Genomic DNA, 19387 nt, shown 5'->3' with positions numbered 1-19387 from the left:
TGTCACATTTGTCGCAATCGTCAGTGAGTGAGATTGGGAAGAACACACAGAAGAAGGAGATTGAAGGGGGAAAGAGACGATGGTTGAAAGTAATTAGCATTTGTGGCGGCTGGATCAATCTTGCTTTGTGGAGTCTAGAGGTCAGTTTAGAGGAGGTGAGTGCGTTTGATTGGAAGATGAGGTGATGAATCGATGGGAGGAGCACATCGTGTCCAAAAGAGTAAAATCCATAGCAGAGGAAGAGAACATGTAGGCAAGCATTGACTAACGAGGAGACCGAAATGTGATTACTAAGCACATCTAAAGACATCCTCTATTCTAATAAAACAATACATTTTCGCCACGTGGCATTTTCTTAGCTCTCCTCCAGCTTTTTTTCCCACCCATATTATCAATCTGAAATTCCAATTCTACCCTTGTGCCACTATATAATTGCATGTATTGTTAATTCCTCTTATTCTCTTTTGAAATTCAATTTTTTTGGGAATCAACTACGTGATTTATATCAAGAAATCATTAATTCTAAAAACCTAACATTCCAAAGAATCAACAATTACATAGCAACAAATCAGGAAACAGTATCATCTCCAAATCAACAATTAAATCACAATAACCGGTGATGCTCCTCTCTTTATCTCTGTTTGATTTTTTTAACGATCGGAAGCTTCAGGGGGTATTGTAGATGTGTGTATGTGTGCGTGGTTTTAGAGAACATAGAATGGGTTTGGATGAATTTTGGTCAATTTTTTCGATTTCAGGACTGGATGTTTGGGGGTTTTTCAATTATTCAGTCGTCGTTTTGTGCTTTACCTACACAGTCTGATTCCTCAATATGACGAAGAAGTAGATCCATACGAAGGGTTATTCGTATATAAGCATACCAAAATTCTCAGGATCAAAGAACAGTCGGAAGATCCACACCGGGTTTAATTCATTTACCTCTACTTGTAACGCCCGTAGATCAGGGCTAGTCAATTTAGAGACGATAAGCATCAAAAATGACTTTTTGATGGAATATTATTTAGAAGGATTAATCTTAACCAAGTTGTAGTATATGTCACAAGGTTTCCGTGCATATAAAGAACGCCAAAATCCGAGTTATAACGAAGAAGTTATGACCTGTCGAAGTTTTGCGACAGAACCGGCACGACCCAGCGCGACCCAGCGCGATGTAAATAGTGAACTTAATGTAGATAGATATTTATCCTTAGTGATCTAAACAAGAGTTGAAGATTTATTCGATAGTAGTCCATCGATAAAAAGACAGACGAAAACGGAGTTCAGATGAAGGAGTTATGAATTTCGAGCGGAGTTTTCCTGTCCTGATCTACTAAAGATAATATATAACTAATATACTTATAATATATTAAAAATAAATTCAAAACTAGCCAATGGAGTCTAAACGAGAGTTGTAGATCATAATCTCACCTTCGCGTCGATATAAAGAACATCGAAAACGGAGTTCGTATGTGAAAGTTATGAATTTCTGAAGTTCGGGGCGCGAAACCCCAAAACTGTCAGAGCCCACGACGTGGAACAAGGTTGCCACGACGTGGCAAGTGTCCTGACACCTCCGGGAGGCCCCTAGATGCAACTTGGGATGACGCATGCAGTGACGACCAAGCCCACGACGTGGAACAAGGTTGCCACGACGTGGCAAGGGCCAAATTTGCCCTATAAATAGATTTGAAGGGCCAGCCGTTTAGGGTTGCCAATTTCTTCTCTTCTCTCTCCCGTTTTGCATCGTTTTGCGTGCCAGAAATACCCCGAAGCCCCGGTATTATTCTCTAGCCCCGAGGCAAGTCCCGAGATCCCGAAGATCCCGAGAAGTGCGGTTCCCGAGCCGAAGCTCTGCCCGCAAGAAGTTCGATTTTTGTGGAGATCTTCCAGATCTGCTGTGGATTACTACTTCTGCAAGTTGTAGTGCTGTCCGATCATCTTCAGATCAAGTGAGTGTGTGGTTACTTTCTTCTAACGCATAAATACGAAGTATTTTATACGAAATACGTGTTATGTGTATATTTTGCTGTTATATGTGTGAATGTATATTCACTTTCTTCTACCGCATAGATATGAAGTATTTGCTATGAAGTATGTGCTAGGTGTTTATACATTGTTTGTTTACTTGAGATAAATGTTGAAATAATGTGTTATACATGTTTTAAAAGATTTAAACTTTATATGTGTTTGCATCTACAAATATGTTGGGTAGAACATGGGTAGATGAAATAGTTGATGTGAGACGAAATAATAGGTGTTTTGAACTTAATGTGTTCATTAGGTATTTTGAACTATATGTGTTCACTTGGTGTCCTTGAACTCAATGTGTTCATTAGGTATTTTGAACTATATGTGTTCATTAAGTATTTTAGAACTCAGTGTGTTCATTAGGTATTTTTGAACTCTACGTGTTCACTTGGTGTTTGAACTCAATGTGTTCATTAGTTATTTCCGAACACTATGTGTTCACTTGGTATTTTTGGACTCAATGTGTTCATTAAGTCTTTTTGAACTAGATGTGTTCACTTGGTGTTGTTGAACTGAGTGTGTTCACTAAGTGTTTTAGAACTAAGTATTCACCAGATGTTTTGAATTAATGGTTCACTAGGAGTGTTAGAACTAGGTGTTTGTTAAGTATGTTGAACTAAGTGTTTACCAATCGTAATTTGTGGACCTTGGCAGTGGTGGACTTTGTGTCAATTCCTTAGGTCAATCCTTAGGAATAAATGGTTAAAGGATAGTTGATTCTTAGGGTAAATCCTTAAGAAATAAAGGAGATAATGGGAATGAGTATTTGGGTTGATTGTTTGATAATTCAATATAATAAATGTATTATTGTGGGTTGAAAACCCTACATGCTCACCAGGCTCCCAAGCCTGACCCACTCAGTTTTCTTTGCATTACAGGTAATGGCACAAGAGTATAAATTGGTGGACTTGATGAGAGATTTTGGATTATAGATCAGTAGTTACAAATAACTGTTGTAAGGTCTATTTTATATTGTTTATGCTTTTGGTCTGTATCGGAACATGACATCCCGAGGTTTTATTATTTAATGAAAATACATTCTCTTTGAAGAACGTTTTGATAAATTTTATCATATTTTGTTTGGGAACAAATTCCGCAACCGTTTTCTTTAAACGATTACTCTGATTTTAAAATAAAGCATAAACAAACCGGTCTTTTCTGGCCGAGAAATTGGGGATGTCACACTACTCAAGTTATTTTTTTCCCAAATGGTTATATTATTCATTGTAACAAGGTGTAGATTCTGTCACAATGAACTTCAGGGAAGGAGAAATCAAGGAGGGATCACCGAAGCTCCTGAATAAATTAGCATTATAAAGGTAATTCATTCCAATTTTTTTTGTCAATTTCCCTATTTGGTCGATTTGCTGAAAGTAATCCTACAGGTTTCAACCCTAATTTTTAGATATGCTTATCATTAGACCTCCTTTCTCTTCTCCAATCCTCTATCTGACATCAGGGGTGATTATGTTTCGTGTTTCGAATCTACTATTTTGCTCAATATCATCATCAGACTTGCTTTCTCTTCTCTAATCCTTAATATTTTTAGATATGCTTATCATCAGACCTCCAATCCTCTTTCTGGCATCAGGTATGATTGTGTTTTGTGTTTCCAATCCACTTGAAGCTTTTGTCTCCATGTTGAAGTTCTCCCACACGTTGTGGCTTTCACCCAACTCGCTTTGAGTGAAATTGATTAGATTCTGATTCTCATGAAAGCTTACTTTTGATTTTTTGGATTTATGTTTTCGTTTACAGATTGATGGTTAGTGATATATGAGATTCAGTTCAGTTAGAAGCTGATGATGCACCAAGAAGAAGTTTTGTGTATCAAGGGTCGATAATAAACGAATCTTGCAACTAGATAAATTTTTGTGAAGGGTAACGATTTTACTTTTATTAAAAGTTACAAGATTAGTGAGTGAATGATGTTAATGTTTATACATGTATATTGGCGAGGTAATAATGGGCAGTAGCAATAAATGCATTGGATAATTTATTATTTTTTATAATTTCATTATAATCTTATTTGGGTTTTAATCAACTTCTATCACGTTTACTGCTTTTGTAAATATAAATTCATTACTTATAAATTAATGATGGATCATAATGACTAAAAGAAAGACAAAGAAATATAAACTTCGGGACAAGAAGAAACATAAAGCATTTTTATGAGGTTTCCTTAGATTATAGCATTGTACTTTAATCGGTTGCAAATATTGTCAAAGAAACATAAGTACAATGTTATTTCAGTTTTTAATCATAATAACTTTTTATGAATTGGAGGGTGGAGGGGTATAATGGTCATTTAGAAGAAAATAGTGAATTGGTGTACATCTGATGTGACCGTATGTTTGTGTATGCTTTGGCTAGGTAGTGTGACAAAGCCTTCAAGTTTTCTATCTCACATTCTTCTACATTTTTGTAATCTATGTTCCTATTTGAGTTGGTGGTTATCTGAAATACCATTTGATTTTATCACAGATGGCCGCTATAACCGGTGCTGTCAAGAAATAGCAACGTACTCTCAATATTAAATTTTAAAATAAACGAAAATGGAGAATACAGGGGCAATTTAGGTATATTGGTATATTGTTTTTATTTAATCCTATTTTTCATGTTATTAAAGAACAACAAACATTAGGCTAACTTTTAAATTTACATTGGGTTGACATGAATTAAAGGGGAAATGAAAGGGTCAAAATGACAATTTTGAGCAATATATATATATATATATATATATATATATATATATATATATATATATATATATATATATATATATATATATATATATATATATATATATATATTTCATATCAATGTACTTTTATTTTTATGTTTAAGTTGACAAATTATGAAAATGTATTTTTGAATCAAAATAAGGTTATTTTGACTCCAAATTTCTTCAACTTAAGAGTTTAGGAAGCAAAATGAGACGTATTTAAAAAAATTCAAACTTTTTGTGACCTCAATATTAAAATTTTAAAGTAAACATAAATGGAAGCTACATGGGCAATTTGGGTATATTGGTCTTTTGATTTAATTTTATTGTATTTTTCCCGGTTATTAAAGAACAATGAATATTAACCAAACTTTTAAACTGTATATTGGGTGTATATTGGGTTGACATGACAAAAAAAAAAAAAAAGAAGGTCCATAAGTTAATAACTTTTAGTATTAGATGAACACACGAACATCCAAATATTTTTTTTTAAGTTTATTGACTTTTCCAAAAGTAAATAAGTTAAGTAAAAAGTTTTTAAATGAACACAAAACACCCTCTAAGTTGAATGGTAAACATATAAAAAAACTTAAATGATTAAATATATACATAAAACAAAATTTGTTATTACATATCATTATTACTTTTAATAATGCAATTTCAACATACTTCTAATTTCTCTTATTGATAACGACTTTTTAGCGCTTGTGTTGTACAAGTTGGGTTTAGCTTTGACTAACTGTCTAACTAAAAGTTTTCTGAGAAGGAATCTATATGTTTAATTCTAGGCATATACTAACTCTCTTGTTAAAAAAAATACTAGAAAAAAACTATTGTGTTGTATTACAATTTCATAGTCAAGTTAGTCGTATTAGCTTCCTTTTATAGCAAAAATGCATAAAATAGATTTTGTTCTTATTTTACATAGAACTAGTACAGTAAATCAATAATATATTTGGTAATAATAAACTTTAATATGAAATGCATTACTACATGTATACATTTAACCCAATAAAGAAAGTAATTAAAATTTAAAAAATTCTCATCAGTAAAATACAAACACATAGTATCCCAAGAATAATTGCAAATGTTTTTGTATTTTAGTTCACCAGCCGGCTATTGATGCTACCATAAAGCTAATCAATTATTTCTAGTTTATATTTACATTAAAATTATTCATTTGAAAAAGCATAACTCCATTGACTATCATCCCTCTAACCATTTATCACTTCTTATAAATTTCAAACTTTTATGTTTTTTGTTACTTGTTTTTTCGATGCAAAGATAATAAAATATTAAATAGCAACAATACTATGATTTATATCTTGTTGCTAATTCTCATGAGCTCGATCATCTCAAGCCACGAACAAGCATTCTATGACGCAACATCTTGTCGCAAAGATGGCAATGCTCCAGGGACAAGGTACACTTGCACCAACACGACGTTGACCAAGATGTCATGCCAAACTTTCTTGATTTTCCGGTCAAACCGTCAGTTTCCGACCATTTCCACCATAGCCACCTTGTTTGGATTGCCACCCAACACCTTGCTTGAATTAAACCACATAGATTCTAGTTCAGAAGTTCTCCTTATGGATAGAGAAGTACTTGTTCCTCTTAGATGTTCTTGCTCTGATAACTTTTTTCAAGCAAAAATAAATTATACAATCATGGAAAACACGACACTTTCAGATATTGCATGTGGGGTCTTTGAAGGTTTGGTGAAAACAGTCACGCTTCTTGAGGAAAATCAAAATCAAGAAGTTTATAAGGTTGGTTTTGTTCTTAATGTGCCTTTAAAATGTGCTTGTCCTAATAATGGTTATAAATATTTGGTCGCGTATCCTTTGGTTTCAAGAGATTCTGTAAAGCCGATAAGTACAAAATTTGGTATTTCTAAAGATGACATTTTCGCAGTTAACAATTTAAATAGTGATACGACTGTTTATCCTGAAACAACAATTTTGGTACCATTGCATTCAAAACCTATGATTAACTTTAATGTCCCTAGTTTTCAACCACCGACACCCGGATTTTACCCGACAAATCCGACAGAAGGAAATGTCAAATCCATGAAACTAAAGAAAGTGTACATTGTTGTTTCGGTCATCGGGTCGGGTTTGGTGGTGGCCATACTAATTGTGACATGTTTGTATATAAATGCGTTAAATAAATGCAGACGCGATATTTTTATAATACCATCAACCCTTAGAAGCTCTTTTAACTCGTTTTCAACACCTCCAATTAGCTCACCAAAAAGCCCGATCACAAGAAGCTCACCGAGTTCATGTTTGTCACCTGATTTGCTTGCGGGAATAAAATATTCTTTGTATAATTTCAAAATCGAGGAAATTAGAAGAGCGACAAGAGATTTTAGTGAAGATTGTATTGTGAGTGAAGATATTTATAGAGGGTCATTCGATGATGTTCAAGTACTAATCAAAGAGATTGAATTCTCCGAAATACGCCATGTCATTGATCTCCATTCGAAAATTAACCATGTCAACATCATGAAATTGCTTGGTGTATGTTACAATGAGTCTTCATGGTCATATCTTGTTTTGGAGCATCCATCAAATGGGAGTTTAAGGGATTGTTTGATTAATTCCTCGAGTTTGACTTGGACTCGAAGAACTCAAATCGCGTTTGATGTCGCAATGGGGTTGCACTACCTACATTATTGCATAGCTAATCCTTACATGCAAACAGGACTTTGTAATGAAAGTATATTTGTGACATCAACATGGAGGGCGAAATTGGCAGTTTTGTCAGGGAACACGAATCCATGCAACGTGGGGTCATCTGGTTCAGAGTATGAAAATATTTTGGAATTCGGGATGATTTTGCTTGAAATTTTATCAGGGAAAGTGAACACTGACAAGAAATCGTTACGAGATTCCATCGGGTTTTTGGGAGGAGAGGGTAGTGGAGGAGGTTGTTTTGAGCATTTAAGAGGTTTTATGGACCCTTGCTTGAACGAGGATTACCCTTTGGCTGAGGCATTATGTTTAGGGGTCTTGGCTAAAGCTTGTGTGGAATTTGACCCTTTGCATAGGCCATCTGTGGAGGATATCCTTAAAGTCCTTGCTAGAATGGTATGATTTCGAGGGGTATTTTAGACATAACCCTTTTTGGTATATATACATGTTATATTTACGTATGTATATGTGTATGAGTGATTGAAGATATCATCATAGTCATGTATATTATTTTGTTTGAAATGCTTGTTTTGTTACGATAAGTTGTTTGTTTACTAAATATTCAATTTTATTATTATTGATATATGTATAAAAAAGGTCATGTCATGTCCTTGTCTAAACTTAAAAGAACTTTTAATATTCCAACGTGCTATTATTATATTTCCAAAATAAAGATTTTGTTTGTTGTGGTTTTATTTCATTTTCAGTTATAAAATTTAGAGTTTTAATACGTTTGTTTGTATGGTGGAATAACAAACATGCCAAATATTTGGTAAGCCGTTGCATAAAACTAAAAGAATGTATATGAATTAGGTATGATAATAAAATAGAAAAGGAAGAGGAAGAAATTCACATATAAATTAAGATTGAAACAATATTTTATATTATACGTTTTTAGATGGCTTTAGCTTTTAAAATACATTGCTTATCTTGTAAAGATATAGATATGGTACGAATTTTTTTGGTAGGAAGGTATAATTTTTTTTTCTACATATTTTTTTGATGAATAAAACAAATGAATCACTAGATGAATCAAAAATAACATGATTCACAAAAAAAAAAATCTCAAAAAACATCTCGATGATTCATTTATATAGCAATTTTGTTGTTATTCACTAAAATTGTCATAAACGTGAATTTTTCTTAATTTACTTATAAATGAATCATGAACATGTTTTTTTGAGAAAATTTTCTTGTGGATCATCTAATGATTCATTTTGTTTGTTCGCTAAAAAAATATGTAGAAAAAAACACTTCTTATCTTTCTACAAAAATTTTACTTCTTATTTGATCTTGACTCTACCTTATAATAATTAATGCTACTTTTACTTAGTGACATCACTATCCAATATTTTGTCCAATTACGTTTATGACACCAAGTACACTCGAATTAGGAAAAACTCTTTCCAAAAGAAGATTGACGTACCTGATAACCCAAGACTTGCAACCTAATAAAATCAAAACTTGGAAGGGTGTATTAACGTCCATATATTTTACACTAGATACATCCTAAAAAATTATTTATTTACAACCATATAAAAGATTTTGGTATACACTAGCATACTAGAATACAATAAATTATCACCCGGAGGAACCATACTGACATCAAATATAAGATCCGAAATAGGGGTTACAATCAATCTAACCTGCAACACAACATCAATAAACATCATAAACTATAAAGCTTAGTAAATAGCTACTACAATAACATAACAACAATTATCGTCATATATAAATCAACTTATCGTCAACAAAGTAAAGTACGCTACATCAAATATACTAATTAAAGTACATGAATTGGTATATAAATTAATTGGTTATTGCCTTATAACACCTTTGTAGCTAGCCAATAATTCACCACTAAAATATATATATACATACCTACAGATATACTCCGTCTAAAGTAAATACACCACATCACTGTATATTATCACCTCTCACTGAAATGCAATATAAAATCATTACAATACAACTAATCCACATATTATGTAACAACACACACTAACAACAATAAGTGTTAGAGTAGAGTTACTCACCGGGTTAGGTAGTAGACTAACTCTAATTTTGGTTCCTGATGTTCGTTGCCTTTCAACTTGCCACATAATAACACCTATTCAACAATTAAGAAGTTCGTCAAAACCTATCACTACGAGCTAAACTCCGTGACTAATTATCACCAGACTAATTAAACTCTATAATAAAACTGCTAAATAACTTAAACCCACAAGCTATTATCTAAATCTTATATTTCTAACAATTCTACTAATTAGAGTTTATAACCTATATCAACCAATCCATATAATTCACATGTTAGGTTTACAATGAAGTTCATAATTACACCTGATGGGTTTTGGTCATAAGACATCCTATGTGCTCATACAAACCCTAAAGCTCGGATCTAGGTTTCTCTATTGTACATACTTTGAATCCAAGACTTGAACCCTAATTCTAGCATATGGAAATCAGAATTCACATGTAAATAGGTTTAAGAACATACCTTGATTGTTATATAGCAATAACAATCCAATTCCTCCTTGAATTGACCTTGGAAAGCAGAGAGTCACAAGTGTCACTCCTCTAATGGCTCACAAACACCATAAGCAAGTGGAGAAGATATATAGAGAGAGGAGGGAGGTTAGAATTCGTGTTTAGGACTTCTTGGGAAGGGATACACGAATTCATAACCCTAGGGGTGTTTATATAGGTGTAGAGATAGGGTTTCAGTCATTATCCTTATCTAGTTGATTATCCATTAAGCAACCAATAAGATAATCCTTGTATCCTTATCATACTCGAATTCTAAGGCTTTCCAACCTTAAATTCGTTCACCATACTTATAAGATAATTCTTACCTTATTTTGTAACTATCACATAATTACAATTCAGCCCCTCTAGTTTAATTAATTACACTTGATTACAAAATTAATTCTCAATTAATTATTGACCAATATTAATTAAACAAATATGATTTCTCCTTTAATATATTATCCTTATAACATATTAATAAATCATATTATCCTCTCTTTCTATTTATTTCTCCAATCAAGTTGCTTTGGTGAAGGCAACCCAAAAGGACCATGCACCATCGGGTCAAGTACATACCAAAATAGTTATGGACTTAGACACTAATCCAACAGTCTCCCACTTGGATAAGTCTAATAACTATTATGAGTATGACTTCGGATCCCGATCTGCAATCGTAGCTTTCCAAAGCCGCTGTCAACTCTGATCATATCAAATACGCGTGTCCTTAGATAAGGGATCACATATTCCTCCATTCTAGATATCATATGAGAAATGATTTCAAATCATTCTCTTTGTACTATATCTCGATTCCCGATTTATGACGACTGACTAATTGAACAAATCAAATTAGCCCTAGCCCGGCCGAGCATTTACGTTTGTCATCACTAAACCATCGAGGGGCCCAAAGATATCGCTTTTATCCTACTTTGAATAAAAGGAACGGATAAACTTTGATACAATGCTCGCTTGTACTCACGCACCGAATTACACACAACAATACGTTTTATAACACCAAGTTACTGGTGCGTTTACATATTATCAATGTGCAACCGATTCGCAAGATACAACTCACACATCTCGGTTTCAAGAATATAAGATGTTATCGTCTCACCAATCACTCGTGATACAATTCATGGGGTGATCCAAGTGAGCGTGGGTTTAATCCAATGCTCAAATCATATTCATAAGCACTCATGAACGTTGCAGCAAACATTTGCTTATGTCTAATACTTTTCTAGACATTCCACACACCAATTCACGACAGTCTTCATTCATACCTACTTCCAACATATGAACGACTGTGGCCCGTTTGAATAATTCGATTATTCTTAATAAACTCAATTATTCTGGAAGTCAAAACATGCAAATGTGAAACACAAGAATAATACTAATCCCATATGGCCTCAACCCTTTGAGCATAAATAAAACTCCTTTTATTTATCACCATATCGATTACTCATTATTTGTCGTTTCGGGTAATCAACTTCTTACTTGAATTACACACTTATCCCATGCTCCTAGCATGCACACAATGTTTACCTATGGTTCTTACTTTGTGAAATAGATCACATTGAACACATTTCCAATCATTCTCATTTCACAACTCCAAATCCTTTTCATAAGTGAAAGAATATCAAATTCTTGCTACTTATAGAATATGCTAGATTCTAACATTCTATGCAACTATCCTTTCGTAATGTCACTGCACCAAAGTCACAAAGACATTGCCAATGATATTACAAAGTCTTCTATCGGAGATTGTTACAAGACAATTCCATAGATGTGATGTCTCTCACTCAAAGTACATTCTTTGAACATCCTTTTGCATAGAAGTTTCTAATCTAGTCATAGATTTCTCAATAATCAATTTCCAATATAGACACACTTCCATATGTTCCATATGACAACTCATTTTTAATAGAATCTTATCTATTCGTAATGATGTCGATATGGTCCATTCAATATAAGAACATTTCCATATCTTCCAATACTATACTTCCAACTACTCACAAGCGACTAATCCTCGTCGAACTTTGGATTGTCCTTTGATAGTTGTTTAATTGTTTTAGTCAAAACCAATTCTTGTCCTTTTTCCCTCAAAATGCGCTATACATTTGGAAAATTTTAGAATGGTCAAACATTAAAGCATTTGCAATCGATCCTATACCCGAAGCGTATGGGACACGACGCATAATGTTTTATTTGCTATGTTCTCAAAATTCGAATTGTGAAGAGGGATGCCGTAATCATAATCGAAATTTTAAGAACACACTATGTACCTTTGACTAAATTTATTAACATTTCTCAACCTAATCCTTTAGATTTGAAATGAAGCATAATATTCTCTCCCTTAATTATAGCAAAACAACTCTTCAACTATTGCGACTTTGCAAAGTATGACTCTTGTTTTCTATAATTAATATTGCTAACCTTGCAATACTTTCCTTAATAATCATACAATCATAACTTTTATGCTCCCACTATCTTTGATGATTATTATAAAACATAACACTTATGCTCCCACTAGCTTCGACATGTATTCATAAACATCTTAACTTTCAGAAAACAATGCTTATTGAATTTCTTAAGTTCATGTTTCTAATACTTAGTGCTTTGATAATCTTTTATCAAGTATTCTTTATACACCTTTGCCTTCGATAGTTCATATGTGTGTCTAAACAATTAAGACTAATTGCCAAACCTCACAATTCAAATTATGGAAAGGGATGCCGTAACCATAATTGAATTCGAGAATGCAATTTCACTATCTTCTTAAAATCTTTCTTAGTGAAAGCATTTCCTCACAATCATTTTCATGAAGGAGGAAATCTTATGACACTTAGATTTTAAACGGTGTAAATGTTCCTATCCATGTGAATTTGTCAAAACCAACGTTTACGACAAATTCAAACTCATATGGATCGAACTTTCTTAATCTTGATTTCTTGCCTCATGGTAGCACAGCTGCCCACCACGTCTTCCAAGTAGTTAAGCATCTCACCCTTTCTTATCAATGTACCTTTCATTGATTAAGGTGCCTTGCCTTTTATGCATTCAAGATGAGAACTCATAGAACTCATATGCATAATTAACTCAATTGGAACAGCTCATAATCAAATAATGTCAATACGATAGGTTGCAAACCTCAACTCGTGTGCTAGTGATGATCGATAAGGCTTATTTGATTTGTTCTTGAACCCTTTCAAGACTATTAAGACTCCCACTGACTCCTTGACATATATGATTCTCTTGTCAAAAACCATTTCTTGACAAACAAATATTCAAGAGTTAGTGTAGCTCTTATCAAAACACTTCATAAATTGGTCCTAGTTGGTCTTTGTCTTATCCAAGACATCACAATCTTACCACATTTAATGAAAGTTACAAACCTTCTTAATACTTATCACTCATTGTCACAATCTTAACTTTAAGATTTATCATTGGAACGAAGTATGATTGACTTCTTGATTTAACCATTTCTTCAATTCTTGATTCCTCTTCTTAGACATACAATTGTATTAAGACTCACTTAGAGGATCAATTGAGATATGGTTCTTAATCATTAAGACCTATCATAAAGCATAAAAGGTACTCTCCCATCTTCTTAGAATGGAGAAACTTTTATCTTTCTGCCTACTTGATTCTTCTTATTCGTTCTGCTATTGATCTAAACCCTTTAATCAATTCAAAATTACACTTAATCTTGTAAGTATAATCATATTTACTAAATCTTTAGTAAATCATGACGAATATAATTGTTACTCTTATGGTGGTCTTGATCAACACGCAACTTTGTGTATTCGATCTCCTAGTCCTTCACTTGACACTTTGTCAACGAATTGGTCTAATTTCCAAATATGAATTTCTCATTCATCATGCAACCAAGTTGCATGATTCCAAATTTCTGTCCAATTGAAACTTTGGGCGATGAGAAACTCTCCCTATTTGGTAAATTCTTGACATTTCCATAAATAACATAACTAAGAATCATATCCATTCGTTGTAGAAATATTCGAACATCAATTTTCATAACAATTTCATTGTAAGGAAATAAACAAATAAATAAATAAGTCAAACAAAATTTATTTTTATTTATAAAAGCAGCGGAAAACATATGTCCTTACAATGCAAAATCCATTGAAAACTATGTATTTCAAAAGAAAATTTTCTAACAACTCTATCATAACTATCTAAGATCAAAATCTAATCTTCAAGTCCATGCGATCAAGATCCATTTCTTGTGATTAGATTCATCTTGCTCTTTCACCAAGCTTCCTTTCTTTTCACCGATCCTGTAAAACATTCAAATGCAATCTTATTACATTATGTATTAAGAATTAATGAATAGGAACTTAATGGAGTTAGATAGTGGATTTTACCTGAAGCGCAGCCATACTCTTTGACTCTCCCAGCTTCTGGACTCTTCAGGCTTTTTGGGCAGACTTGTATCCAACGCCCTTTCTTTTGGCAGCAAACGTAGGTCGGTTCTCCTAGAACGTCCTCGGAAGTATGGTTGGTTGACTCTCCCAACAAATACGCTCCATTGCTTCGCCAAATCATTTCTGATTCAGTAGCAATGAGCATGTAAGTTAGGTCAATGAGGTTGTCATCATGATTCATCATATAATACTTTCTTTTGAATTCATTATACGATTCTGGAAGTGACTGCAAAACCCAATTCACAGCCAACTCATTCGGGAATGACACACCCAACATTTTCAACCTATCAATGTGTGATTTCATTCCTAGAACGTGGGCACACACGGGTTTACCATCTTCATGTTTCATTTCCAATAGGGCTTTAGTGATATTGAACCTTTCAATTTTACAATCTTGTGGGTTAGGGAGAATAATTGGAGGAGGAGGAGGAAGTGAAGCATGATTTCTTGATCGTGGAATATCATCTTCATGTGGAATGCTTGTTCCACAGGATTTGGGAATACCATAGTTGTCGAACTTTGACATCTACAAAACGGGAGAAAAACGAATTCAAGTTAGTTGATAGATTGAGTCCTTGGTAGATCACCCAAATGAAATTCCAAGGCTAGGACCCAACACAATACGCTACAACCTAGAAAAGGGATGCCGTAATCTAGTTGCAGAATATTTGAAGGTAAGTGAATGACGATTCACTAATTTCCACCATGAAAAACGAAAAAGAAATTTAAGTTTTAAATCTATGAAAACTCCTAGATCCTTTGAGATACATTGAACTTTCAATGGCATGTTTATATCTCGATATGCCCCTCTTGTTTGTGACTGGGATGCCGAGGATCACAAAGCGGGTGTGAATAACCATGCAAACTACATGGTGCCCTCACATGTTACAGTCACCTATTCGATGTGCCGGTAAACCACACACGCTCCACCAAACTATGACAAACATTGAGTCACCCTTTGCTACCTTTGCTTAGACCTATTTAGTGTGCCGGTTAACCACACACGCTCCACTAACGTCTTCGCAAGGGCACAAAGTGTAATTTCATGGAATTGCATCAATTCACTTTTGCCTAAGTAACTAAGATTGGGAATTTTATGAAAACATTTAGTTACTTTAATAATTCATTATACTTATAATGGAAGGTTTCGTCCTATCCTACCCTTTCGGCTAACGACCCTCCACTAGTCAAGAGTGCGGTGGGTAAGAGTGGATACCCATTCAATCGCCATTTTATAGGCAATTTCCTTAAACACCCCTTATAGACCAGCTTCGTGAATGAGGCCTACTAACGGTAAGACTGACTTTTAGTTATACATATATATAATGTTAGACTTTTAATGTTATATATAGTATAGGGTGTATTTTATAACTTTTAAAATACTATGTGGTTAACTCTAACAATTACACTTTTAATTCTATTAAATGGTTAACCTAAACTTTAATGGATTTATTAAATCTCTTTTAATTATACACCTTAATTAATTAATAAAACCATAAGGGTGTGATTTGAACCTTTTCAAAATTACTTAGATGTTTTAGAATTTAACATTCCTAATTAAACTTTTAATCAACTTTTAAATTCCAAAACTTGAGGGTAAGTTTTGAAACATTTCAAACCATAAGGGTTTAGAATTTAAATATGCATCAAAATTAAACTATTTAATCAAAATTTAAATTCCAAAACTTGAGGGCAAGTTTTGAAACCTTTTTCAAAACATTAGGGTTTCAACTATTTAAATTTCAAAACAACAAAACTTTTGGGGTTCAAATTTAAACTATAAAACCTAAAGGGACAAATATGAAACTTTTCACAACAACAAGGATCAAATAACAAATAATTCAAATTAACATTTAATCACATAATTATCCATATTTGATGATTTCTTGCAAAATAATTTATCAATTTACTTAAAATAATTAATCAATTATCTTATAAGGAAACAATTATCCTATTAATTGATAAATATCTTCAATTAGATTAAAAATATAGTCAAATATATCATATAATCGGATTAATATTAATCTAACATGATAAGGTAATTATCCATAAGCAAAAACAGCAAGAAATCCCGAAGTACCCTCCTTCTGACGAGTTGACTCGTCGAGTCAGCCTTGGACTCGTCGAGTCACCTTGGACTCGGCGAGTTCAGCCATGGACTCGGCGAGTCCAGCCTCCAGAATGCAAAAAATCGAATTTTTCAGTTACAACAAGCATCAATACAATAGAAACCAATCAAGGCTCTGATACCACTGATGGGTTTTGGTCATAAGACATCCTATGTGCTCATACAAACCCTAAAGCTCGGATCTAGGTTTCTCTATTGTACATACTTTGAATCCAAGACTTGAACCCTAATTCTAGCATATGGAAATCAGAATTCACATGTAAATAGGTTTAAGAACATACCTTGATTGTTATATAGCAATAACAATCCAATTCCTCCTTGAATTGACCTTGGAAAGCAGAGAGTCACAAGTGTCACTCCTCTAATGGCTCACAAACACCATAAGCAAGTGGAGAAGATATATAGAGAGAGGAGGGAGGTTAGAATTCGTGTTTAGGACTTCTTGGGAAGGGATACACGAATTCATAACCCTAGGGGTGTTTATATAGGTGTAGAGATAGGGTTTCAGTCATTATCCTTATCTAGTTGATTATCCATTAAGCAACCAATAAGATAATCCTTGTATCCTTATCATACTCGAATTCTAAGGCTTTCCAACCTTAAATTCGTTCACCATACTTATAAGATAATTCTTACCTTATTTTGTAACTATCACATAATTACAATTCAGCCCCTCTAGTTTAATTAATTACACTTGATCACAAAATTAATTCTCAATTAATTATTGACCAATATTAATTAAACAAATATGATTTCTCCTTTAATATATTATCCTTATAACATATTAATAAATCATATTATCCTCTCTTTCTATTTATTTCTCCAATCAAGTTGCTTTGGTGAAGGCAACCCAAAAGGACCATGCACCATCGGGTCAAGTACATACCAAAATAGTTATGGACTTAGACACTAATCCAACAACACCATATTATGACTTCTAAAAACTAGATTGGGTTCTAATAATTCATTATAATTATGCTATAAAACACGACAACGTAATAACATAACAAGAAGATATCTCAACCCGATCGATGGTTCGTACCCTCATATTCTAGCACCGACTCACCAATCACTTTCCCGAGAACCATCTCTCTTTAGTTCTCTCTCTGATTTCAGTTCCAAAACTCTTTAAATGAACAACACAAACCTGTTTATATACTCCAATAATTTTGAGAATCGAGTCGTGACCAATAGGCTATCCTGTCGTGATAAATGTTGCACGGCTCGACGATTTGCCATGTGTCCCATCCTCTTGATATGTGTCTCACCCACTCAACATGTGTCTAACACCGTACACTTCACCAGGTCGTGATAACTAATACTCGTGTCATGACCTGACCGTTGAGCACAAATCCTCCCTCGCACCATGCCATCTGCATAGTTGCTTTGCACCTTTCCATAAATAGCAACATACTTTTCGAATGACCATAACTTCTTCATACAAAATCCGTTTTTGACAAAATTTATATCCACATAATTGTCTTCGGGTGTTCTGAAACTTTCTTCAACAATATTTCGCTAAATACAAATACACAACTTAAATAAACTCCATGCTTTATTTCACTTGCTAGTCTTATAAACAAATTATACTCTTTTAGATCATACTTGTTACAAAAAACGGGTATTAAATGTATCATCAAATATAATATTTAAGGGTTCAAGTCTCTTTTGAAATAAGTGTTAATGACTAAAAATGATAACATATTTTGTTCGTGTTCACATTTAGTAAACAATATTTTTTTTTATATACATTTGACAATTGAACTTGTTTCACATTTTCAAAAAAGGTAATATTACCTATAACAAATGTGTACAAAAAATATCGTTGGTTAAATGTGAACACGAAACAAAATATGTAACCATTTTAAGTTTGATTTATGATTAAAGTTGGTGCGGTCACTGTTCAATGGTAAACATTCTGAGTTAAGTTGGGGTAATCGTTGTTCAATGGTCGAATATGTATAAAAACATTGCTAATTAAATATGAACACAAAACAAATTATGTTACCCTTTTAAGTCATTAACCTTTAAAGTAAATGTGTAGTTTATGACTAAATTATCGTTTAAAAATGAAGATTGACATGATGTATGAAGTAAGGAAACTGAAAGTTCGAACCTGAGACTACCATTGAGGATTGATATTTTACTAGTTGAAACTTTATCATAATAAGGATTTGAATTAAAGCATTTTATTGTGGAAAATAATACTCACAGTTAAAAACCTAGTAATTTTGATGTAACATCCAGATTTCCAGATATCATAATTTAAGTATTTATTTTTGAGTTAAGAAGAAGGACTAGACAAGTTGACGCCTAAACTTGTCGAGTAGGATTGCGACTGATGACTCGGATTAATGAGTGGACTCAACGAGTCGGCAAGTCGAGTCGACGAGTCCGCGCTGTGGACAAAAACCATAAATCTTTGGGCCTGCGCCCTATTTAAGGGTCCTTATGGCCTTCATTTGCGGCCACACACACACCTGAGAAACCCTAACGAACCAGAGAGCATAGAGAGTGAGGGAAGGAGCTAATTTCATCACCATTAGTGCATTCTTGCAAGAAGGAAGGAGGGGATTCAAGCTAGGCTGATTAAGGAGCTCAGATCTACTATCACTTCATCAAAGGTTGCTGTTTGATGTATGAATCCATGCCTATTTTCGTGTATATAGTAGATCTCATGAATCTAGGGTTTCTTTACCCCCTTTCTTTAGTTGGAATATGGAGCATGTGAAGTCCCATTGAGGAATAAACCTTAGATCTAGACCTTGAGAGGTCCAAAGAGTCCCAATCATCCAACTTTATGCAATCACATCTGTGGAGGATATCCTTAAAGTCCTTGCTA

At 33.5% G+C, this 19387-nt stretch overlaps 1 protein-coding gene and 2 long non-coding RNA genes across 4 annotated transcripts; 2 read left to right on the top strand and 1 right to left on the bottom strand.

Annotated features, from left to right (window-relative positions):
* The first annotated feature begins 480 nt into the window (after window positions 1–480).
* Window positions 481–4716, top strand: LOC122196036 (uncharacterized). Of its 2 annotated transcripts, none has more exons than XR_006187312.1 (3): window positions 481–924; window positions 3291–3909; window positions 4513–4716. It is a non-coding gene; the product is annotated as an uncharacterized LOC122196036 (long non-coding RNA). The 2 variants fall into 2 exon arrangements; XR_006187311.2 differs by lacking the exon at window positions 4513–4716 and having other exon boundaries at window positions 3291–3347; window positions 3787–4041.
* A 1377-nt stretch (window positions 4717–6093) lies between these two features.
* On the top strand, window positions 6094–7854 carry LOC111886097 (lysM domain receptor-like kinase 4). The gene has a single exon (XM_023882334.2). It carries the CDS (start codon window positions 6094–6096, stop codon window positions 7852–7854), a length of 1761 nt encoding a protein of 586 aa, XP_023738102.2.
* Window positions 7855–9733: 1879 nt separating this feature from the next.
* Window positions 9734–17884, bottom strand: LOC128126716 (uncharacterized). Its single transcript, XR_008224815.1, has 2 exons — window positions 17470–17884; window positions 9734–9792 (listed from the first exon to the last, which is right to left on the bottom strand). It is a non-coding gene; the product is annotated as an uncharacterized LOC128126716 (long non-coding RNA).
* Window positions 17885–19387: the final 1503 nt, after the last annotated feature.

This window comes from Lactuca sativa, chromosome 1 (assembly GCF_002870075.4).
Source record: "Lactuca sativa cultivar Salinas chromosome 1, Lsat_Salinas_v11, whole genome shotgun sequence".
In the NCBI taxonomy this organism is placed as follows: domain Eukaryota; kingdom Viridiplantae; phylum Streptophyta; class Magnoliopsida; order Asterales; family Asteraceae; genus Lactuca; species Lactuca sativa.
The sequence above is the reverse complement of the archived record's forward strand: the minus strand, read 5'-3'. Positions and strand labels throughout refer to the sequence as shown.